We start from the raw sequence: 26,146 nt of genomic DNA on the forward strand, positions 1-26,146 counted from the left end.
CAGCTGTAATGTCTGTCCATCCTGTTAGCCCATGATGACCTTCCTGGAGTTTGCTTTCTATGTTTGCTGTTCAGGGGTCATTCAGAGATTTGCAAAAGAAAAAAAAATTATCTACAATATTAGGTTTTCTTCTATTGTTTTCTTCTTTTTTAGTTATGTTCCTTTAATTTCCACCTGTGACAGACTTTGTCCTCTGATTCCTTAAGCAAGTAGGGTTTTAAATTTTTGTTCATTGTCTAACTGTTTGAAGGCTAGAAAGGTTTATAAAATGGCAAGATCTCTCTGTGGCTCTCTTTTTTGTTGATATTTCCACATGCCTCCAAATATGCCTGCGTTTGTTGCCTCTTTTAGATAATTTTTTTTAAAAAAATAATGTCTCTAAAGTTTTGCAATTATTTTTTTGTGAGAGATTTGGTCCAATATAAACTAATTTATTATAAATGGACTCTAAATTTTTAAATAATATCAAAAGAGTGAGAATATTACTGAGAATGTGTCCGTTGAGAAAGCATTTGGAAAAATGCCAGATTGAGCCAATGTGACAGGATTGTTTGGGAGAAGTCTTCCAGGTGAAGAAAGGCTGAGGCTAAGATGGGAAAATGCTAACTAATCCTTTTGAGTCTCAGCAAGGAGATCCAGGTGAACTTAGGAGTAATAGCCAGTGTTGAAATCAGATTGTTAATTAGCTTTTAGAGCTGTGCCAATCATCAAGGGTCTTATTTACCATTAAAAGATAACCATATTGTAAGGTTTGGACAAGAATGGTGTGATCTGGCATGCACTTTTTAAAATAACCCTTTGCAATTCTGTTACTGTTTTGTGAACATATTTTGTGAGATAAATTGTAGACGTAGTGAACTTATTGTGAGATTTTTTCAAGAATTCTCAGAAGGGATATTGTGAGGCTGTAAAGTGCTAGTTTTACTAGGGAAGAAGAGGATTTTGCATCTTGATTGGGTATTGGGTGTCAGAGAAAGAGATATTCAGAATGACTCCAGTTTTTTGTTTGTTAGTTTCCTCGCTTGCCTGTTTTATTTTTGCAAGCAGAACAGGATGTAATTGCCATCAACGGCAATGGAAGTTATAGATGAGTCAGTTTAATAAGACAAATCTGTAAGCTCCCAAGATAATTAAACACCTAACATGATCAACTAATTGAGCTAATGTGTCAAGTTTTTCTTCTTTTTCTTTAACAGTGATTCTATGGAAAAGCAGAAGAGAAAAAAAATTTCAATTTGTAATGATGGAAGGTGGCAGTTGATATTGCTGAATCAACAGGATATTTAAACAGCAAGAGGGCATTAGAGGAGCAACCAGTATGAGCAGTAACAATTCACAAGGTAGTGCTAAGGGTGTTAGGGAGGGGACACAGTCTGGTGGAGAGTGTGGGATAGTGACGGTCAGAAGCGGGAGAGAGGACTCCGAGAACAGACTGCAGGAAAATGGTGTAATATACTAAACAACAGATTGTTTATACGCTCATGAGCTTGCATCTGTCCAACAGACATGGGGGAGACAGAAAAAGGGACTCTTGTATAGTAATTTTAGGACATATGTTCTAGCAAAGTTACTGCTCAAATGGTTACATGCCATATTGAAGTGCTGATTTGAGTCCCGGCTGCTTTGCTTCGGGTTCATCGCCCTGCTGATGCGCCCGAGAAAGCAGTAGATGATGGTGCAAGTACTGGCACCCCGGCTACACACGTGGGAGACTCTACTGGAGTTCTTAACTCTGACCTCAGTTTAACTTCACCCAGGTTGTGGTGGGCATCTTGCTTAAGCAAGATGTCTCCTTCTTTCCTTCTCTGTCAGTCTAGTCTTCAAATAATAAATAAAAATTTAGGGAAGGATAAGACCAGTAATGTTGTAGAAGTCTTAGGTAGAAAATAAATCACCGATTGGTTTCCCTTTATATATTTTTTGCCTTCTTGTTTTAGGGCGATGAGACAAATAAGTCATAGAAATGTACGTTCAGCATAGTAATTCCACTGTGTGGTCTCTAAAATTGTTGGCAAGCTATTTCGTTACACTGTTATATCTTTAATTTGATGGCCTTTCCCCCATAGCGTGACTAAATGGTTTTTCATAATCTTAAATAAAAGTGGAAAGACATAGAAAATGAATAATATCGTGTATTCCATTAATCTGCCATTAAGTGCTTCATTGTTGCCAGTGATTTTTGCTCTGAACCAAAGTGCATTTGAGGCATTGTGGGAAAGCTGATGCCAGTCATCTCACGGTTATGCTTTCTCAAACACCCAGAAGGGAGTGTTCAAGAGACTCAGCCACTGTCAGTCAAAAGCAGGAAACATGTTTATTTCTCTTACTCATATAACAAAGGGCGGTAACATTAGGTATAAAAGATTCTCTTTTTTTCTTTTTGGCAAGGGCTTTAACATACATTTCTTAATCTAGAGAGAATGTTTTCTTTGGAGGTCAGGTAGGAATACATTCCTTAGGATATGTTAGGGTTATCAAGTATCTTAGTAGGAGCTTGGGTGGCAAAATGCCTTTGGTTTTAATTTAAAAATGGTATTTAAAAGAATTAGTCTTTGTTAAGGGGGATAAACTAGTGGTGGAACAGAAAGATGGATAGATTTGAATTATGGATCTTCTTAATCGTGTTTGGAATTGGCTGAATCTCAAAGTTTTTGAGTTTCATCTTTAAAGCACTGGCAACAATATTTTTTTCTTTCCTAGTGCCTGGTAAATTTAAGTATCAAAGTAAAAATTGATATGATGAGCATTTTAATGTACTACTTAAATGTAAGCTGTATTGGGTCAAATTATTGTAATATGCTGTACATGACATAATAAAAGGTAAATTCTTTTCCTTCTAAAGGATATTTGTGAGGTTTAATCCACTGATGAGATGACATAGTTACATAAACACATGACAGATGAATTTTTAACGTGAGTTTTATAATCTTAGCATTTTTTATGGATACTGAGACTTTTTAGTTTAGACAGACGTGTTTCTTATGCATCCTTTGTGATACGGGCTTGTGGGTGCACATGTCTGTCTTTTAAATTAATGGCATTTAAGTAGCTCAAGGCAAAATTGTTCCAAATAGTAATCTGAGTTATGATCTGAAGTGAATTGCAAGAAGTTTACAAGAAGACAAGTTTCGGTCACTGGTCTCTGGTTCAGGCGTCCCACTTTCCCAATGCTTATATTTCTCATCAAGAATTCCACTGAGTGTGTGACGAGGATGTTACAACAGGATTGTTGGCAGTGAATGGGAAAGCACAAACTGTCAGGTGAATAAGCCCAATGGAGCTCAGTCTGATTGGAAAGAGGAAGGTTCTTAAAATGTACAAAGAGCTCTCGGTGTGTTCCTGCTCAGTGTCCTGGCCATATAGGTATATTAGCTAATTTTGAGGTTAGGAATGGACCAGTCTGAGTCCTGAATAAAACAAGTGAAGACTTCCAAATGGCTACTTTTCCTTGTGTTTCAAATGTTTTTGATTTCATTGTGAACAATACCCACTTCCACGGGAGTGATTGATAACCAACAGAGACTCAGCATCAGCGTCATTACCACAACCATTGTCTTGAGATTATTTACAAAAGGAAAGACTATTTTTTGTCCTCAAATAGTAAAATGAACATCCTTTCCTGAACAGTTTTACTGGAATCTCTACACTAATCTAACTTCAGAGAAAACAGGTTGACAGCTCACCTTGCTTCGGCTGAGTAGAATGAACACAGTCACTGAAGGTGGAAAACCGTAGATTGGAGAAATATTCAAAATCTAATTTCTCTTGAATGTGATCCAAATGACTAATTTTGTTTATTTAAAGTATGTAGATAATTGAATGTAAACTGACCTATTTAATGAAAGGTGACAGAAGTCATGGTTAGAATACAAAAGATATGGGCCCAGCACAGTAACCCTGTGGCTAAAGTTATCTTGTTGAATGTGCCGGGATCCCATATGGGTACCAGTTTGTGTCCCTGTGGCCCCGCTTCCCTTCCAGCTCCCTGTTTGTGGCCTGGGAAAGCAGTGGAGGAGCTTGCACCCATGTGGGAGACCCAGAAGAGGATCCAGTCTCCTGCCTTTGGATCGTCTCAGCTTCGGCTGTTGTGTTCACTTCGGAAGTAAATCAGTGGATGGAAGATCTTCCTCTCTGTCTCTCTTCCTCTTTATATATCTGTCTTTCCAATAAAAAATGATATAAATCTTTAAAAAAAGAATACAAAAGATATGATACAAGGTATATTGTTCTGAAAAAAAAAATGAAGTTGAGTTTGAAGATGTTTTGTAATGATTGTGTTTAAATATCATCCTTTCTGTAAAGGACAGAGTGAGTTTTCTGTAGCAAAAATACTTCCATTCCAAGGTATGGCAAGCTAAACTCACCTTCACGGAGTAGGAAGAACTGATCATGTATTTATTTACTTACCCTTTTACATGAAATTATTGACATCCTGCATCACTTAGTTCATTATTCAGATCGAGTTAAATTTCCTTCCATGAAGCAGACTAATTGTGATATTTAGATTTCATTGGGCTAATGTTTTTGGGAAAATGTGTGTGCGCGTGTGTGTGTGTGTTTTATTTTTGATTATGTTATTTAAGAAGAAATAATTTTTCTATCAAAGCTCTCTTGTCCCAAAATACTCAAATAGAAACCTGTTGGTACCAATGTCATATATCATAGATATGTGGATTTAAACTATTAGCTGCTCCACACTCTTACTGATATTACTTTGTTTTTCTCCTGTTTTTAACAAGTACCTTAACAGCAGTTACAGAGTAAATCAAGAGTGCTTTGACCTGTTATGTCTTGTAGATAGAAAAGAAAAGCATAACCACTTCACATCTTTCTGGAGATAAATCATAAATGATCTGGCTGGAGGTCTTCAATTTTATTTTCTAGAAAGCCAAATGAATAACTTGAAAGTGAGGCTAACCTTATTTACCTTTCAGATCATGTGGATGAGCGAACAGTATGCAATGAATTGCCCCAGAAAAAGATGTGGATGGATTTCATATTATCAACGTTGGAAGATTGTGCCTTGATCAGCATTCCGTCATCCTGGCCACTGCCAGAACTGTGTGGGAAATAATGAGGAGAACAGGTGGGTGACTTGTAGTGTGGAGGATGGGAGTGCTTGGTGCTGAACTGAACATGTGTGCATGGCCTCACTCCTAGAGAATGACGCAAAATGATTACTGGGGGACCTTTAGTCTCCGTCAAGTTATAGAAGTTAAAGAATATTAAAATATGTTATAAAAGTGAGAAACATGTGCCATATTACAACGACCTTAGTTGCAACTTATGTTTCTCTAACCTTTAAACTATAAACTCTATATTTTGATGGTAACCTTTCCAAAGTGAATTATGTTTTTGATTATTTTTAATAAGAAAATGCCAGCCCTGTGTCAACTTTGTTTATTTTCCTAGATTTTTCACTATACACATTTATTCATTTTTAGCTTGTTTTATTTATTTATTTTTAATTATTTTTTATTTTTTTATAATCTTGACATAATTAGGGTAAAAAGGTTCAAATGCTACATGAAGATGGGCAAGACAATCAGTTCCGTATTGTTTCCTTAATATATCTGATGTGAAAGGGGATTTTAAGGGAGAAGCACCACCCAGTCTCCCACCCACGCCAGGTCCCTGATGTGGGCGTGCTCCAAGGGTCTTGCTCAAGTGGCCTTAACAGTTCAACAATCCCAAATTGCTGCCACTCTTACCACTCCAAGCACGACGAGGTCGTTGAAGAATCCACTGATTGACATAGTCCATCATAGAGTCTCCGTTTGTCCAATATTTTCATTGCCAACATATAGCTGAGGGTGGTTGATTGACCTGTTCTGTCCTCTGTCCTTTCATGGCTAGGGTTCTGAGTCTGAAAGCTCGATTGGGGGGATTCCCAAAGAAACTTAGAGGTGTTCCTAGACCAGATTCCTGTATGCACCAGCAAGCACAGGGCCCAGCACAGTCCACCACGCTGATGAGCTGGTGGTTGCAATTGCTGGGTCGGCTCTGCCTCCATCCCTGTCTTCCATTGGAACCAATGGGTGCTGCAGTCTAGTTTGGTTCCGCCCAGCACACACAAAGCACCCACACAAACCAATGTGGGCTGCAGCCCAGTCAGAGCGACCCACAATAACCCCCATCAGGCCCACCCCCTGCCCTGGTTTGCCATACTAGTCCCATCTGTCCCATATCCCCTTCAGCTCTCATACATGTCAATGGGCATTAAAACCTTGTTCCATCGAACCAGCTCAACTATCCAGTCTTCACGGATGTTGTTGGGTGTCAATCAAGCCACGCCAGCCCCTGTCCTAGTTTTCATGCCCTTCAGTGGGAGGTGGTAACCCAAGAGGGAGGAGCCCACTATTTCCCTCCCAGGCCTCTCCCACTCCCGGATTATGCACTCTCCAGGTGGTTCTATACACATTATTCTTAAGGTGTGCTAGATGCAATGGCGCCCTCACAGACTCAAGAGGTTGTTAAAGCTTTCACCTGTCACATTACCTGACCATTAATTCTCTTCTGTATTGATGATTTTCCTCCTTGCACCATGGTCACATCCTTTTCTCACCTTTCTGAATACACTGTTTTCTACAAACCAGATATTTTCAGGGGGAATAAGACCCCAGAATCGTATTTTGAGAATATAAGTACTTGGAAAAATTGAGTTCCAGTGCTTTCATCTTGTTTACGAAGGGACTGAGTCGCAGAGAGGTGGGCTGTATTTATAGTGCCTTTATTCTCACATCCTAACTTGTCTGTAGATTATCTGTGTCTCTCCCAGAAAGTGCACGAGCTTTGTGGAAAGCTCTTTTCCCCATCACTTCATTTCGTCCTAGCTTTGCTCAAAGTTTGATGGCCAATTAAGCTTGGCACTGCTGTACTTTGCTTACTTTATAATTAGTAGCAAATGTATTTTCAGACCACACACTTCTAACTCTTGATGAGAATCTCAGTGTTTAAAAGTACTTTCATGGCAACTTGAGAATGTTTGTGGTTTTTAAATGAGGATATAATCAAAGAGGAATTGACAAATCCAAGAGACGTGATAAGAAATATTTATAAATAATCAGTGTGGGCACATTGGAGACAAGCTATCTAATGAGCTGCCTTTAATTAGATTTTTAAAAAGTATTTCCGTAGCCTGTTCCAGTGTTCATTTTGCTTCTTGTTGTTGATTCTACATTTAAATTACATTTTGTATTTTAAGGGATTGAAACATTTGGGAGAAATGTGCTAGTGGCTGGACGATCCAAGCACATCGGAATGCTCATTGCCATGCTTTTGCACACTGATGGAGAGCATGCACAGCCAGGGGGTAGGTAGCAGCCTAGCCTGGCACCATGCCATAAAGGCTGCTAACATTTAGCACATCTGTGGTTTTAAGTGATTCTGCCTCACTGATTGCTGCAAGAACCTTGAAAATGAATGAAGGGACTTTTGAAAACGTGTCCATTGAAAATGTATTCCTGTTTCCTCTTTAGGCTTTATAAATGCTTAGTTTAAGTTATTAACTATATGCACATTGAGAAAAGTGAGAAACCAGTCAATACATGAAAAGTCACCTGGCTCAAAAGACAGAAAACACAGCACACACCTTGGAATGTTGGATGCAGAACCCTTGAAACAACAAAGTCTTTCTTTCTTTTAGATTTTTTTTTTTATGGGGCGGTGCACTGTTCCTGGAGGTACTGCACTAGCAAGTTGATACACAGAGTGGACGGAGCAAGCTCCTATTCCAGCTCCAGGCTCCAAAAAATCCATTTAATACATTGTCCTCAGACAGAGGATATACCTAACGTTAAACTGATAAGAACAGATACTACACTTGATCTTAGCCACAGGCCGAGAAGAGATAACAAAGTCTCATCTCTTTAGAGATCAGCTGCACAGACAAGGAAGCCCAGATTTAGAGCTGCAAACTGATGGTCTAGATTAGACAGCCAGTCATTGAGCTGTGAGAAGTGACATGCCGAGTTACTGAGAAAGCTCAGACTAACATGATGCTGTTTGACAATGTGTGGCCTGTCATCTCTCCACTACTCCAGCACCTTGCTTTCTTCAGTCGCCTATCAGCTGAAATGAAGCTGATTAGCTCCCTGGGTTGAGATGGAGATGGGGAAAAGGGGACATTGTTCATGGTGTGACCTGAGCTCATACCATTTGCAGAGGATATAAGGATTACTCAGCTCGTCTGCTCACACCTGCAACTTTTTATTACGTGAGGAAAACACCAAATTCATGCTCTCAATGAAAGTGGTAGTTGACCCATGTATGTGTTCTGAGCTTTTTCTTCTTATATTGCCAACTTCTCTTAATATTTGTTTCCCCTTAATCTTTAATGCAGTAGATATCTCACTAGTTTTTTTAATTCCAAAGAATCCAACTATTATGAATCCAACTATTATGAATCCAACTATTATGAACTTTAACACCTTCAGAGGATGTGCCCAGTACAGTAGAGTCGGTTGGGAGGTGCTGCCTTTGTGATTCAGAGGACAAGTGGAGTCAAAGCCCTCAACTGTCAAAGCTGCGGGCCTTGGGAAAGTCACGTGTAGACCCCTGCTCCCTCTTGTGCAAAATGCAGATAATATTAATCATCTCCTTCACATAGTTACTACAAAAATGGAGCAGGTTTGGAGCGAAGGAAGCATGAATTGCAACTACTGATGCAGCAGGTCCAGCACACTGCTGGCACAGGTGTCTGTGGCCCTTACTGTGCCTCCACTCATGCCTACATGGATAATCTCTAGGCATAAATTGTAGAGAAATATGATTTAAAGTTAATGATGCAACTTTTATCTTTATTTTAAAATGTGTATTTTTTTGGTGGACTTTGTATTTGCAGTTTTTGGACCCTATCTTGCCTTTTTTTTTGGTGAATAATATGAATAAAGTCAGAATTTATAATAATCTATATGATGTTTGAATAGAAATGTGACATTGTTCTCTGTAAAGTATTTCACAATGGACCTTTTCTTTTGGGTATGAGTATATTATATGCTCAGATTTCATGATGAATTTTGATTTTTAATTATCTATAAAATAACTGATAAAAATTAAATTAACCATTTTATGCAGTTTAAAACTAGATAGTGTATGTAATAAATGATATTACATTTTTATAATATACATATGCTATTTATAAAATCATATTTATGTATGCAGTCTATTATAGATGCATTCATGTATAATAAAATGTTAAAGCAAGCACGAAAAAGATAAATGCAAATTACTGATAGCACTATCATCTTTGGAGAGAACTGCAGGATAAAAATATATTAGTTTAAAAATATTTTTCACTTTGTGATATATTCTCATTTTAGTGTTTGTTAAAACTTGAACAAAAGGATTAATTATGAGACTGGCTGTTTATAAGCCATAGTTAAACTTATTTTATTATTTTGGTACGTAGGTGCCGTTATCATTATAGTAACTAAAATGCAACGAATTATGCTAAAAAATTATATGAGGAGATTTGTAATATGGGTGTTATTTAATTTTATGCATAAATTATAGGAGTGTGGTGACTTATTATTATTAATATAATGTATCGAGAGCTGCTTACTGAAGATTTGGAGTCTGTGGGAAAGTTAATATTTCAAATGCCCATGTCTGCTGAAGCAGTAATTATGTGTAGTGACTCCATGTGCATTGCGAACTAATGGAGATAATGAAGGAGGATTAACTTGGCCAGTTCACATCTATAGAACTTGTGCTAATGACAACTTGTGCTGAATGGGCTAAGCATTCAGCTCACACTGTGTATTTCTTTGCCAGAAAAAATTCAGAACCCTAATGATTCATTTTTGTCTGAAAGCCAAAGATAATTGCATTAGGAAGGAAAAAAGCCTTACTGTAATTTGGTGTGATTAATACATGTCTCTCCATGGCCACCTGTGATTTTGATAGGAAGGACATGGCTCCTAGCTATTTTGTGAGGAACAGTGCCTTTCATTTTCAAAAGGCTTAAAATATTCATAGTGAAACTGCCAGAGGAAAGGCATTCAACATAACCAAGAAGCAACGAAGATTAGCTCTTGATAAGAATAGCCCATCACAGAAGGCTTCGGAAAGGATGTGGCATTTGAGCCACTGTGTAGTTTGCAGTTTACTGTGTGAGAAATATTTCCTGTCCCCCTAGAGCAAAGTGTCTACTGGTGGTATGGATAGGGGTGTCTGGAGACATGGTATATTAGTCATTTTAAAGTATTCAGTGACTCAAAGTAATGATTGACATCCCTAGGCAAGTATATGTACAAGAGAACACATAGTTAATTGGGATGAAATAGAGAGCTTGACAATGGAAAGTGTCTTCCCTTGAGCCTATACTATTAGGAAGTTTGACATCCTGTAGATCGCTGTGAATGCTCTGAATTTTTTTGTGTGTAGTAACCTACCGAGTTTCATCTTTTCACAACAAAAAGCAAATATCATTGACCCTAGCACCACATCTCTCCAATAATATTTTTCTCTCAGGATAACGTAGTGTTATAATGGCCAAAGTCTATGGTTGCTAACTGGCACTAGAAGAACACAGAACATTCATTTATTTCTGAGTTCTTTTAGAGGCACCTAGTGAATAAAGCCACCATCTGCAGCACCAGCATCTTATGTGGATAATGTGGATACTGGTTTCAGTCCCATCTGCTCCACTTTCCAGCAAAATCCCTACAAATATGCCTGAGAAAGCAGGAGAAGATGATCCAGGTAGTTGGGCCCCGGAACCCAAATGGGAGATCCAGATAATTCCTGGCTTTGGCCAGTGTGGCTTCAGTCATTGTGGATGGAAGATTCTCTCTCCCTCTCCTGCCTCTCTTTCTCTGAATCTGCCTCTTAAACTATGTTTAAAAAATGCTTTTAGAGTAAGTTCTCCGTGCATATCCTCCTTTTTTCATCTCATCTAAACCATTTTTGTGAAAATGCTACAGCTGGCATTAGGCACTTGTCCTTTGAGCTGCGAGGTTGTGGCCATACTGCAGTGGCGTTGATACTGCTGTTTTTAGAGAATATTGTGAAAAGGCCAACATCCTGATGATTTTGTTGAGTTCTGAGCGACGCTCTTGATTTCATGCAGCCCCTGCTCTCTGTGAGGCACTGTTGGATACTGCAGTAAAAACGACCTAGTCTTGTTTCTTCAGGATTTGACCCTCCACATCATCAAGACTCAGCTTTGGCAGGTGTATTGCAGAAGCATTTTGTTAGCATTTGACTTTCACATCCAAGCAGTCTTTCTGCAGCAATATTTTGTAGTTCTGGGATATTATCTTCAGGGGGCATCCTAAGTGAAAACTTATGAGAGTTTCTGCCAAATCTCTTTTCTATGTGGAAGCTGATTCCAGTTGTGAAAATTAGCTTTTTTTTTTTTTTTTTTTGCCAGCCCAGCAATGCCATCTCTCACATGCGGGAGGTAGGAATGTAGCAGTGGATGCCTGAGAAACTGCAGTGTGGTGTGAGTGCTTTGTGTGATTAAAGCTCAGCCCAGAGGCAGGTTGAGCCAAACACAAATGCCTTGGGATGTGAGACATGTAGAGTGATCGTATTCCTACGACCCAGACTCTTAGTCTTCCTGGTGGCAGCGTGAATTGGATGCTGGCTGTGTCTGTGGAAGGAAGCATCACCACATTAAGGGGAGGGGTGGGGGGACATGGTCTTTGACACTCCCATCCCACCACCTCTAGGTGAGGAGCACTCCTGATGAGAAACAAGGGATATTCTGTTGGGTGAGGCTTTCTTTTTGATTAGATTTTACTGACTCATAACTTTGAATTTGAGTGGTAGAAGGCAGTAGGAAAGAATAAATGCTTGTTTTACTAAATGTTTATTAATTACATTGGATAATAGAGGAATCACACCATTTTACATGTCTCCTAAACTCAGCAAACTAGAGTCTGAAACCACTCTCCTTGGAAAATGTGTATTTTCATCAGACAACAGGGGCTGTCCAAATAACATTGTTGATAGTAACACTACACCTTTATTTATAAAAGTGGTGTTGAGGTCTGTATCCTTCTCTTGGCCATTTGTTGCCCCTTTTTTCATAGCCTCAGAGTGGTGAGTTTTTCTATGAAGTATCCCATCACTCATGTGTAGAGGCCTGGTTGCTAAAAGCAACACTTGTAAGGATATCATAGTGTACTCCAAGCTCTCTTGGTGGCCGTTTCTCCTTGTACTTCATGTTGAGGCTCTGTAGACCTGTACACCATTCCCAGACATATGACGTTTTCCGTGCCTCCTTGTCCCTATATGTCCGGTATTCAATGCATGGAATGCCATTTCTATCACCCACCTCCTTTCTCTCGCAGACTGCTTCCTGACATTACATGTTGCCCTCACAATACTAATCTTAGTGCATATTGATTATCTGCCCATTCCCCTTCCTACCAACTGGTACTCAATATGAGCCTCTCGGTAATAAATGCTTTTTGTGTGTCTCTGCAGTTACACAGAGGTCTTAGCATGTCATGATGCATCTGGTTAGCCAATCACTGACAGTTCAGGCAATGTGTCTTATGAGTTGAGTGCATGCCTTTAGTGTGGACAATAAGGCCATAGACTGAGGGTCTAAAGTATCACATTGCCTTGTATTAAACAAATCCCTGTGTGACAGTAAGGGTGGAGGGGGGATGAGAAGTCATCAGTGGTCCAACACATACCAGTTCCTTTGTATTTAAAATCCTATGCATTTATATAAAAGGGTAACTTAAAACATTTAAAAAATCTCTTTTGGGCATCTAATTTGTAATGCTATCTTTCTTTTTAAAAAATTATTTTTATTCAAAAGGCACATATTCAGAAAAGAGAAGGAGATACAGAGAGAAAGAGCTTCTATCTGCTGGTTCACTTCCCAAGTGACCACAACAGCTGGAGCTGAGCTCAATGCAAAGCCAGAAGCCGGGAGCTTCTTTTGGGATTCTCATGTGGGTGTGGCGTCCCAGGGCTTTGGGCTAACCTCTACTGCTGTCCCAGGCTACAAGCAGGGATCTAGGAGGGATGGGGAGCATACAAGGTGAGGACTTAAGCTTCTAGGCTACTACACTGGGTCCACAATGCTATCTTATTTTTTTAAGGATTTATTTATTTATTTTAAAGATTTATTTTTATTATTTTTTTATTGGAAAGGCGGATATACAGAGAGGAGAGACAGAGAGGAAGATCTTCCCTCGGATGATTCACTCCCCAAGTGAGCACAACGGGCCGATACTATGCCGATCCGAAGCCAGGAGCCTCTTCTGGGTCTCCCACGCGGGTGCAGGTTCCCAAAGCTTTGGGCCATCCTGGACTGCTTTCCCGGGCCACAGGCAGGGAGCTGGAAGGAAAGCGGGGCTGCCGGGAAAGAACCGGCGCCCATATGGGATCCCAGGCATGCAAGGCGAGGACCTTAACCACTGCGCCGGGCCCGGATTTATTTATTTTTATTGGAAATTAAGATTTACAGAGAGGAGAGACAGAGAGGAAGATCCTCCATCCACTGACTCACTCCTCAAAGTGGCCACAATGGCTGGAGCTGAGCCAATCTGGAGCCAAGAGCCAGGAGTTTCTTCTGGGTCTTCCACACAGGTGCAGGGTCCCAAGGCTTTGGGCCATCCTGGACTGCTTTCCCAGGCCACAAGCAGAGAGCTGGATAGGAAGCGGGGCTGCCAGGACATGAACCAGTGCTCATATGGGATTCCAGCACAGGCAAAGTGAGGACCTTAGCCACCAGGCTGCCACATCAGGCCCTGTAATGCTATCTTTTAAAAGAGGTACAATTTCTGTGCCAAATATGAGGAGTGTGATGGTGTATAAGTGAAACATTTTCTTATCCTTCCTGAGCTTACACTCTAGTAGGAGAGATGGTAATTCAGTTATTGGACATAACTAGTTACGAATTGGGATTGTGTAAAGAGCTTGAAGGGAGAAGCAGACCTTTCCAAGGAAAAAGCTGGATGAATGATTTCTGACTACAATTCTGTGTGAATATTCCAGCCCTTTCTCTTAGTCTCTCTGGCTTTCCTATTATAATGCTATGTTTGCACTGTCTTCTGTTCCTCTTCTTTACTTACAGATAAAAATGTTTTAGTTGTAATTGCATAGCAATAAGTAAATCACAATGGAAATGAGAAATAGGAAAGAAAAAAGAATAATGAGGGACTGGAGCTAAAGTGTAGTCAAAGAGAAACTTTTTACCAAAAGCAAGCATATCTGAACACAATGGTTTTTTACGTATTGTTGCAGAATATGTTTGGTAACCTCATTTAATGGAGCCTATAAACTGTACTTGCTATGGTTAGGGAACTTGTTTCACCACGAGGGATGATTATCAAGGGGAAAATGATTAGTTATCCAGTTCAACAGCTTTAATATTAAAAAAGCAAATGTATAATCAGGAAAAGTGAAACTTTTGACATTGAGATTGAACATGAATTTGTTCTGAGTTTCTTTACAAATAAGAATTGTACAAAGGATTTTCATAGCATGCTCTTAAAATTAATAAAATTTTCACTTTAAAAATATTTGTATATTGGAGAGATAGAGTGAGACACACACCCCACGTGCCTTCAGAAAGAGAGAGAGCGTCCACCTGCTGTTTCACTTTCTGAATGGCTGGAATAGCCAGCGCTGGACCATGCTGAAACAAGCAGCCAGGAACTCTATCCTGGTCTCCCACATGTGTGGCACAGTGCACAGTACTTGGACCCTATCTGCTACTTTCCCTGGTGTACTAGCAGGAAAATTAAACTCAAAATAGCATTCTGATTATGGGGTGCTAGAATTGCTAGCTGCAGCTTAACCTATTAATACCACAATGCTGACCCCAAATAGGGACAACTAATAGGTATTCTGATCAGAGGTGGGCTTCCCCCGGGAGCCCCTTTCATAGCATTCTTCCATTGATGGCATTTCAAATCATTTTTCTATGGTCATGATTGAAAGTGCCAGATTTCCTTGGATCTCGTGGGATCTGTTGGGGTCAGGAGAGACGCTGGTAGCCTTCTGGAGTCAAATGGCTTCCTGTTGAAACAGCTTCTCTGAGTTCATCTGCAAATCACCTTGGGTTCTACATTGACCTGCATGCCAGAGGGCTCTTCTGCCCATATTCCCATTCTCCCTGTTACCATTAAGGAGGACATGTGGGCTTTTTGCACGTTAAGGTGCACCTGTCACCTCCAGGGTACAGAGCTTTGCAGCTTGGAGATTTGTAGCTGTTAACCATCATGTCATTGTGTGTGTTTTGTCACTGTCCTTTTTCTTGTGTGGCATCTACTCACTTCCTTTGGTGACATAGTTCCATGGGAAGCATGCTTTAGAGTTTTCCTTAAATTGGAGATTTGCAGGTTTTGTTGCTGGTGGTGTTAAGCGTGTACCTTTTGTCATCTTCTGAGGGGGAGAAAAGATGCTTGCCTTTTCTTATCTCTACTTTCTCTCTACCCTCTTCCTTGGCTCAGATTTTAAGCACTGGGCACCCGTAGGCTGATCACCTCTCATTCATCATTCATTGTGTTAACCTTTTTACTTAAAAATATCCTGTTATATACCAGGAGCTCTTCATTTTTGTAAACACACAATTTTGCAGTCAGTCCATTTCCTACTGCTGTCCTTGAGCTTGGAATCTACTTTTCTTCCTTTCTGGGCCTTGTCTACTGTTTGTGCTTTAAAAGCTGAAGACTCAGTGCCTCTTCTAGGAGCTCTTCCTCCATAACTCCTCATGGCAGAATTAATCTCTCAGTTGTGCTTCCACAGGTCGTTTTCCTATTTTTTTAATAAACTGGTTGTTTTTAGTATTTGTTTACGTTGTTATTAAGCTAACAAGTATTCCCCTACACCAATGTGGGTTATCCAGTAAAAAGGAAATTTTCAAATCCTGGTTTTTCTAGAACATTACCTACCTTCTTTTGCTCTCATTTGGTTTTTTTTTTTTTTAATTCACTCAATTTGAAGTTAAAATATTTTGATTCATCTAGACTTCCTTTTGTAGTGTTTGCACTCAAAATGATGTAAACATATGAAAACAACTCTTCTCCCTCGGGAAGTAACTGAAATGCCTCTAGACTAAGGGTGTTTTTAACATTGAAAAACAGCTATAATCATTGATGGGGTTCTTCTGCATTTCAGGCGATGCAGCTGTGACGATAGCCCACAGATACATCCTCAAAGAACAACGAAGATCCACGCTCAGCTGGCGGATATTATCATAGAGCTGCTGGTAAGTCCTTGGTTCACCATTACCTATGGGGTGTCCTAAGCAGAGTAATGCTGACGTACTTGAAAGAACAGCTTCTTGGTAGAGTGAGGTATGTGTCTGATGAACTTGTGGCATGTGGATCTTGTTACCTGGGCAATCGTCATATAGGTCCACTGTCACAGCCTTGGTACTTGCCTCTTTGTGGTTGACAGCTGCATCTGGAACAGCAGATTTAGAACAGGAACACATGTGATTGCTTTGATTTAGAACAGGAACACATGTGATTGCTTTGACAACCATCACTGTGGAGCATTTACAGAAAAAGGTGAGGGTGGTCCAACAGTTTGGCTACTAGAAAATGAACAAAAATTGCACTTTCAAATTGTATTAATGAGAGTAGGATGAGTGGGTAGGAGGAGGAGAGAGACAACCACCGTGCTGTACTGGCAACAACTGCTGAACTATAAAACAGATGCTGATGGACTAGACCATGTCCAAAGGATGATAATGCTTCCGGGAAGGATGGCTTACAGACGTGATCTAATGAGCTGAGATTGTTTGCTCTAGAACAGAGAAAGTACAACTTGAAGAAGATGGCAATAGTTTTGTTTTGTTTTTTCTTAAGTAACATAAGAAAAAATGGACAAATCCATTAGTTTTATAATATAAATTGCCTCCAAGCTTCCAGTTTTTGATATAGTATGTGCTCTGTCACTTTACCAGTTGGTAGATAAAATGTGAGATAATGGACATTATTATTTGCTAGTTTTTACTAATATTAGTTTCATTTTAGATGACAAAACAATCCATGCTCTCTTTTAACTTTTTATTAAAATATTTTAATAAAGAATGACAAAAGGCATGAAAATCTATGATTATTTTGGGCATATGTTCTCTGGGAAAGGTATCACATTCCTTCTTTACTCCTTGCAGTTTGGACCATTGTAGAGTCTGTGTATTGAGTACACAGATTAAGTTGTAATGTTTCCTTCAATTCTGAGATTTTGTTCTCTCTCTCTCTCCATATACACATATGTACGTATATATCTGTTTAAAAGGTTTATGCTGTTTATGGAAAGACAGAATGAGAGAGAAAGCAGGAAACAGAGAACTCTTCCATTTGCTGGTTCACTCCCCAGGTGGCTGAAGTGACTGGGATCGGCCCAGGCTGCAGCCAGGAGCCAGGAACACTATTGTTCTGGTCTCCCAAGTCCTTCGGCCATCTCCTGCTGCCTTCTCAGGTGCATTAGCAAGGAGCTGGACTGGAAGCAGAGCAAATAGAACTTGAAGCAGCATTCCAATTTGGGATGCCGGTGTTGTAAGCTGTGGCTTAGCTTGCTGTAGCACAATGCTGGTACCAATTGTTCTATATTTTAATATGTGAGGTAAATATTTGTGAGCTGTACATTTATATATTTCATATTTATTATAAATGAATGGTTGAATTTATTTAAATTTATTTGTGTTGTCCTGAATAGTAATTTAAGAAGAGTTTAGAATATAGGAAGTATTGGAATATAAAGGAATATGTAGATATGGAATATGTAGATTGGAATATGTAGATAATTCATTTACAGATATGTGAGAGTTTATGATATTGTTATAGTCTTAGTTGAGCATGAATACTTTTGATAAGCAAAGTATTAAATTCATCAGCTCATTCAGTAAGCATAGAACTCTTGCTATGCAATAGTGCTGCTTTAAACTGTGAACAAGTAACACTGAATATAAATGACAAAATCTCCCCACCCCTGCACAACTGATGCTTTAGTAGGAGAAACACCAAATAAGCAATGAACACAGTATAATGTCTGGTTATGCTGGCTGTAATAATGAAGTTGGTTAAAGAAGCAGAAAGTGTGTAGGGGACTGTTTTAGCTTTATCCATGAAGATCTTTTTCAGGACATGACTTTGGGAGTAGACCCCAGTCTGGCCTTCTCATTTACCCTGCATGGGTAATCCTTGCCCTTCCATGCCGGGCTCCATCCAAGGATACTGACTGGTGAAGACAGTCCATCTGTGCTTCTCTGCCACTGGTTTGACACCAGTAGGAGACTGGAGGGAGAGGAAGAAAAAAGACCGGTTAGGGTGATTCTTTTCTATTTTATTCTAGTTTATTCTCCTTTCATTTCCTCCCATGTGGATGGCTTCCTGGAGCTTTCTCAACCCATGACCTCACTCTCACTGCTCAGCGGTAACATCATGTTCTCTTCCCGTTTCTTCAACCCTAGGCACGGTGCAAGCCACTTCCTGTTCCTCAGTGCTTTGAAACTCCTTGTTTTTCTTTTCACCCCAGCATACTCCAATAAAGGTAGTTTCACTAATCTCTCTTCATGTAATGGTTGGAGAGACGTTCTGTTTCCTAGTAGGACATTGACAGATGCAGATTTGTATGAAGTGAAGGAGAAAATCAAATAAATATCAAGGGAAAAACATTTCAATTAGAGGAAACAGTAAATACAGAAGTCATCAGGGAAGTGCACACTTGGTGTGTTCCAGAACACAGATATTTAAGAGTTTATTGTATTATTCTGATTTTCTTAAACATTTGTAAGTTATTTTGAGATTGGTTAGAAACATTATTGGGAAGATGATCAAATTGGACACAACTGAAACAAGTTTTTAATTTTTATATGTATTTCATTTTACTTGAAATGGAGAGGGAGAAAAAAGGGAGAGAGAGAGAGAGAGAGATCTTTCATACTCTGGTTCACCCCTCAAATATTCATGATATCCAGGCCAGGCTGGGCTGAAGCTGCACTCTGGGAACTCAGTCTGTGTTTCCTGGGTGGGTGGCAGGGAGCCCATGACTTGGACCGTCACTTGTAGCCCTCCAGAGAAGACATTAACAAGAAGCAGGAACTGGAAGAGGAGCTGAAACTGAAATTCAGGCACTAGATTATGGAATGCAGGTGTCCAAGCCATGTAATAATCATTGTACCTATCCAGCCCCTGTGATGGTGACTTTGACATAAACCACCAGTGAGTGACAGCAAGAGCTGAACATGATTTGTCATACATTTTTAAACTACGTGAGATAACGTCAAGGAAGACAGACTCTTAAAAGGAGAAGGAGAAACAGAAATGTTTTCAATTAATTGAGTAAATATTGGTTTTCCGCTAATTTGTCTTGCATTCAGACATACAGCGTGATTTTTACCTTCACACTTGCGCATTGTATTCAAGGCCCACAGTTGCTGTCATCGTTGCTTTATCCAAGGCTTGCCTGACATCCTTTGTTGTCTTGCCTGTTAATGAGACATTGGTGCTGACGTCTGGATGAAATTGATTTTGAGGGAGAGAATAACGGTAATTTAATCAGCATCAACCAAATTTAATCAGTTTCTTCTTCTTATATGGCTAAATTCTAGAACTCAGATTGTATCTGCGGTTTTCACCTTATAAGATAAAAATAGAAATGTTCCCTTTCCCAGAAGTCATTAGTGAGCTGGTACAGCTAATTATAGCTGATGAATTCTATTCAGGTGGAAACAAATGCAAATGTTTGAACTGGACTGACTGAAATAAGGTATGTGCAGAAAGGCACTGTTCTTTCTCAGACCACAGGTCAATATCAGGTGGAATACTGCGGCAGCAACAGCCGAATTCATTGGGCACAAGTAACATAATGACTGTCTAAAGATTGTATTTATATACAAGTTTGGAATTTGGGGCATAGAGAGGGATTAGAGCAGTCAGTCTGTCCATCCCTTTCAGAGAGAATAAAATTTAGGTTGTATTTAAAAGTTATTATTTAACCAATAGTAATTTGTTAGTAATTTGTTAAGAGTATTTTAGTTACCCTTAGTTCTCACTTGTCAATTACAATATTGAATGAATAATTTCTTCTGGTGGAATAAAATCTTTAAGTCTGCATTCACATTCATATTTTATGTTTGTTATAATGAGGAATGGAAAATGAGTGATCCTAACCCTCCCGCAAGAGCCAGGGGAGACAAATCTAGGAGAGGAAAAGGAAAAGTTAAACCTAGAAAAATGAGCAAAATAAGAGCCAACATGTACGCAGGCCACAAATGTGGTTGATAGTATTGCACGGTAGCACAGCCATCCCGCGGGAGTATTCTCAGACCAGCAGAGGGCGTGAGTCAGGTGAGCAGCAACTACACATGGCCCAGCCGGTCACATGGTCCTCAGGGAAAGCCACTATTCCCAGTGGGAACAGACTCCTGTTCTTTTGTTTGACCCACTTCCAATGCCTCTCTTTACATAGCAAAAGGCTGGAAGGTAGAACCTGTGTATAACGCTGTAGTAATAATCTTAAAGAAGTAAATATTTGTTCAGTGGAAAGAATTTGAGGATTCATAAACAATAATCATAGATACTACATTTTCTGTTTTTTAATATTCGTCAGGAGCATACAGATATCTGTAAGTAACACTGGAATTATTAAGCAAATATGAGTTAATGTAAAAAAGAAATATGTAACCAGACACTAGGAATAAAGTATTGCCAAAATGACCACATCAGGCCTTATGTGTGGGAAACAAAGAAATGCAATTAGCAGTGTGTATTAAAGAGGGAGATTGTGATCTAATGGCAGAGGTAGCTGGAACAGGGAGGGCTGGATCACTGTCATAACTAGAATGTCAGCATATATGGAAGCAGTCCCATCTAGGAGAAGTCAGGAAGAGAAGGAGGAGCAGGCCACGGTGTGTCAGAAAGATTGATAATGTCTGAGAGATGACAGTGAAGAATGTGGTGACGAAATCTTGAAAAGGGCTTGCAGAAGAGAAAAAGTAAAAGAAATTGTTGTGTAAAGATCCTGAGGCATGAATACTATTAGCTTATGTTAATATTAATCTCACCCCTCCAGTTTCTCATGGTATTGGTCTTACCCTTTAAACATCTCCCTCCGACCTCAAGTCAGGATTTAGATACGCTGGAAATTCAGATCTGAAAATCAGACCCTGTGAAGTGGCGCAAACAGAAGAGGTTTCAGGAATTGGCATTGCGGTATAAATGGTAAACCCACCATCTGTGGTGCAAGTATCTCGCACGGACACCAGTTCAAGTCAAAGCTGCTCTGCTTCGGATCCAGATCCCTGCTTCATGTGCCTGCGAAGGGCAGCAGATGACGGCTCAGGTGAGAGGGTCCCTGCATCCACGTGCAAGACCTGGAATCCATTCCTGGATCCTGACTTCTGCTGGCTCAGCCATCTGGGGAGTGAACCAGAGATGGAAAATCTCTCTCTGTGTAATTCTGTCTTTCAAATACATAAAATAAATCTTTTTTAAAAAGAAGATTTTCAATTTCCTACTCAAAAGCTACCTCTTTGAGTTGCGGAATTACTTGCCTTCCAGGGCACTTTAATATACTAGACTTACGGCACCTGTTGGTAGCTATGTGTCTTCTTTAGCAACTACAGCTGTGATAGCTCTAGCTTTTTTTTTTTTTTTTAGCTTAGTAGGTAAGTACTTAGAACAATATCTGACACACAGTGACTACAATAATATGTGTTACATCAATATGGAAACTATTAGTGGAAGAAGGGCTTCTTGAAATTGATACAAATTTAGCTGATATATCTGAGGTTATTCTAGTTATTAGTTTGCATGTATAACTGGTGAAGGCACTGACCGGAGGATAAGAGCGAATAGAGGGCAGAGGGGCTACTATGGGCATGGAAAGCACAGCAATGAGAATGTGCCTGTTAAACAGCTGAAGGGAAAGGGGTGGCATAGCGGAGGCTCATTTGGCTTTCCATAACGTTAAGCTAACCACAGAAGGCAACTGGGGGACAGCCCAGGTTTTAAAAGTTCTAAGAATCATCATTATTTGGGAAGGATAGGCAAGGTATTCACAGACGTTTTCTGAAGGATCCTCTACCCATCTGAGTAAACTGGGTGGAACTAAGTTCATCCTAAGGAAAAGCTGCTAAGGCAGTGCCACCTGCATGCCAACCTCTGGATACTGTGTCACAGTGGTGAATGAAGTCTGCATTTTGCACTAACCCATCCCCTCTAGCACATTTTTACAGTCATAACTCCAGCGTCCCTCTTGCAACACTTTTAATGACAGACATTGTAATACAAAACAGGATAAATGGGCCATTCAGTAGAGTCCTTTTGGAAAATTTACACACAAAACGCAAAGTGACCAACTAACTTCCTTTCACCGCTTCCCCCATAGCGTTGCCAAGACCAGCAGACTCTCCCGTCAGGCATCATGCCAGCTTCTCAATAGGCTTTTCCCGCTAGTGGATTTCCTCCTTCTTGGAGCAGAGGTAATAATTTTCAGAATGCCGGGATACTGAGAAGTTCTGAGGGTGGGGCATGATAACAAGCCGCTCCCCAGGTGTCGGACAGCTGGCCTGGGAGTGAGCCTGCTCACTTACAGCCCTGGTGCTTCTCCTGCGGATGCTGGCACATCTCATGCCTCACTAATCCCAGTGTTACTCCCATCCGCTGTTCTCCTCCAACTTGTCCCCTGTGGCTAGCCTCTGCTTCTTCCTTTAGAATATCCTTTCTTTCCTAAATTTGTCATTTATCTCAAGGTTGTCAATTATTTTTTTTTTAAGATTTATTTGTATTATTTTTTTATTGGAAAGGCGGATATACAGAGAGGAGAGACAGAGAGGAAGATCTTCCGTCCGATGATTCACTCCCCAAGTGAGCTCAACGGGCCGATGCTATGCCAATCCGAAGCCAGGAGCCTCTCTTTTGGGTCTCCCACGCGGGTGCAGGTTCCCAAAGCTTTGGGCCATCCTCGACTGCTTTCCCAGGCCACAGGCTTTCCCAGGCCACAGGCAGAGAGCTGGAAGGGAAGCAGGGCTGCCGGGATTAGAACCGGCGCCCATATGGGATCCTGGGCGTGCAAGGCGAGGACCTTTAACCACTTGCGCCACTGCGCTGGGCCCGGTTGTCAATTATTTTTAATGGCATAGAGTGCTGTGAATGCACAGGTTACTCAAAGAGGCATTTCAGGATTCAAATTCCAACTTTACCACTTGCTAATTGTGCAAGATTGGTAAAAATTATCCCCTGTGACCCTTATGCCCTTCTGTGATAGGGTATGAAGAATAATCAACTTTAACATTGCGTTGTTAAGCCCTGTAGGCCATACAGAGCACATAGTTGAGTGCCCAACATTGTCAATACTGAAGAAAGGTTATGTACTGATATGGTAATATGTTAGTCCTTGTAAGGACATTGTATATGAATATTTAATTGATAATTTAGCTTATTAACTCAGAGGTTGTAACTTTATTTTTATTATTTTTAAATTTTATAAATTTATAAATTTTATAAATTTATTTTTAAAGACTTGTTTATTTTTACTGGAATGGCAGATCTATAGAGAGGAAATATATAGAGAAAGATTTCTGTCCACTGGTTCACTTCCCAGGTGGCCGCAACAGCCAGAACTGAGCCGATCCGAAGACAGGAGCCAGGATCCTCCTCCAGGTCTCCCATATGGGTGCAGAGTCCCAAGGCTTTGGACCATCCTCTGTTGTCTTTCCAAGGCCACAAGCAAGGAGCTGGAAGGGAAGTGGAACAGCCAGGATTAGAACGGGCACCCATATGGGATCCTAGAGTATGCAAGGTGAGGGTTTAGCTATTAGGTTATCGTGCCAAGCTCAGGAGGTTATCGTTTTAAATTTTTATTTATTTTAAAAAGGGACAGAGGTAAAAGAGAAGAGATATCTACTGGTTCATTCCTCAGGTGCCTGTAGTTGTCTCAGCTGTGGCCAAACCTGGGTACTACGAATTCAGTCCAGGTCTTGCACATGAGGGGCAGGGATCCAAAAACTTGAGCCATCACTGCTGCCTCCCAGCTTCTGTCTTAGCAGGAAGCTCGAGTTGGCAGCGAAGCCAGGTAGCAATCCCAGGTACACAGGATATGAGTGTCTGACCTAGCCCCATCTCTGCTGCCTGCCTGGGTTTTCATTAGCAGGATGTTGACATTAGGAACTGGGCCAGTGATCCAACCCAGTCACTCTGATAATTGATATGGGCATCCTAATGGGTACATCAAACTGCACCAAATACCTTCCCTACTCTGATGTCATCAAATTACACATCCCTGTAACTAAAGGAGTACATTTCTTTGTTACTTTTAGTGCTAACGTAGTATCAGGGTTGACCAATTATCTTAAACACAAGTAAATTAATCTAAGACATTTGTACGTAGAGATCAATAAAAACTGTTTTTACCTAATATTTGTGAATTCCGCAGGTGCCAGCTCTTGAGCACAACTGCGTGTTATCTGGTTGCCTGGATGGATCCCGGTGATGTCTTCCCTCCACAGGAACTGCCTTGCTCTGTGAGGTGTAGGGAAGGCTGAATTATTTAAGAAAAGTAGTTTTGTCTTTTTTGCTTATTGTATTTTGGTGTTTTTTTTTTGTATTTTTTTTTTCTCTCAGGAGTCTCCCTCTTCTCTGTTGTCCTCTTTCCCCCAAGCCCGTTCCGGTGGGCACAATCCATGCTCAGAGCTTAAGTTACCAAGTGGGCAAAGCTTTGCTGACTAAGTTTTCCTTATCTCATTAGGATGTGAGAGAGAAGCTTGAGTATTGATTTTTTTTTTCTGGTATCAGTAACACATCCTTGCTGTAAAATCCTAGAAAACATGAATAATAGAGACAATGGGAAAAAATAACCTGTGCCAAAAAAATATCATAGGTAAGAATTTGATGTTCGACCTTCTAGTGTTTTATACTTACGTGCAAATAAAAACATGTAAATAGTTCTTTCATACTAGGCGTAGTATTTTCTTTGTTCTACACTCTTTAAATGTTTCTTCATAATGTGCTTTCTTTTAAAACATGACTTCTAATGACTTTTTGGCATTCTAGTCCATGTAGGTAATTCACGTATTCAGTTCTTGACTGTAGGATATTTAGATAATCCCTGCTTTTACTATTGCGAATAATGCAATAAATAATCATGAACGTATTTCTAAACACCTAAGGTTACTTGTACAAGAGACATAAAATAGTCATTGTATCATATTTATTATAGGAATCTTAAGTTTTTTGCTTTTAACAGTTTATATTATAAAAATACATATGATGATTGAACTTACCACATGCACTTAATATTAAGGTGTATTTCATGGCTTCCATTTATTGTCAAGTTGATTAACGTATACATGCGTAACATGGATAACCTATTCTACAGACATGATACCAGCTCTGTGATGCTTGGGTCATATACAGGACGTGGAGTCTGTAGTATAACCAAAGCAGGATTCTGACACAAGGCAGGGGATTGTAACAAAAGAAGCATGTTCTTCAAGGTAGTTGGTTCTTTGCCATCAATGTAGGAGACCTGAATTGAGTTCCCCACTCCCACTATATATGGGTGGAGCGAACTTGTGGCTGGGAGGTCTCTGTCTTCCTACCTTTCGAATACATAAATAAGTTTTCTAATCTAAAGAGGATTTGATTTCTATTTATACTTTAATTTTAAAAATCACATCTAACTCTGGGCCCAAGTTTCAACTCAATATAAAATAAAGGTAATGACATAAGCATTCAACACTTCTAGAGGTAAGAATTAATTGTTCACATAATAACAATGAAATGATTGAGTTTCTCTTCCCTTTAATCTGCTATTATGTTGGGACCCTATGGGAGGAATTTTGAGGGCATTGTGTGTGCTTTCTGTGAATATTATAATTAGCCACCAAATTAAGAAACTTCTGCATAGTAAATGAAACAATTAGCAGAGTGAAAAGATAACCAACAGAATGAGAAGATACCTGAAAGTTATGCATCTGATAAGAACTCAAAGGAGACAACAACAACAAAGCAATCCACTTGAGAAATGGGCAAGTGATCAGAATAGACATTTTTGCAAATAAGAAATACGAATGGCAAGTTAAATGGAAAATGCTCAGTACCACCAGCCATTAGAGAATTGTAAATGAAAAAAAAAATGTGGCATTTCATTCCAGTTAAAATGAATTATAAAAAAGACAGAAAGTAACAGAAGCTGGACAGGGTGTGGGGAAAAGGGAACCCTT

At 39.8% G+C, this 26,146-nt stretch overlaps 1 protein-coding gene and 1 non-coding gene across 2 annotated transcripts in view; one reads left to right on the forward strand and one right to left on the reverse strand.

The window, feature by feature from the left end:
- MTHFD2L (methylenetetrahydrofolate dehydrogenase (NADP+ dependent) 2 like) overlaps positions 1–26,146 on the forward strand; it is a 94,683-nt gene that overhangs the window by 16,462 nt on the left and 52,075 nt on the right. Inside the window, 5 exon segments of the mRNA XM_040967213.1 lie at positions 4,935–4,961; positions 4,964–5,086; positions 7,205–7,312; positions 16,090–16,134; positions 16,137–16,172. Of these exon segments, the coding sequence (XP_040823147.1) occupies positions 4,935–4,961; positions 4,964–5,086; positions 7,205–7,312; positions 16,090–16,134; positions 16,137–16,172 (339 nt within the window).
- On the reverse strand, positions 7,661–7,851 carry LOC121147643. The gene has a single exon (XR_005882457.1). It is a non-coding gene; the product is annotated as a U2 spliceosomal RNA (small nuclear RNA).

Source organism: Ochotona curzoniae, unplaced genomic scaffold, assembly GCF_017591425.1.
Source record: "Ochotona curzoniae isolate NIBS_2020 unplaced genomic scaffold, NIBS_Ocur_1.0 scaffold_4506, whole genome shotgun sequence".
In the NCBI taxonomy this organism is placed as follows: Eukaryota; Metazoa; Chordata; class Mammalia; order Lagomorpha; family Ochotonidae; genus Ochotona; species Ochotona curzoniae.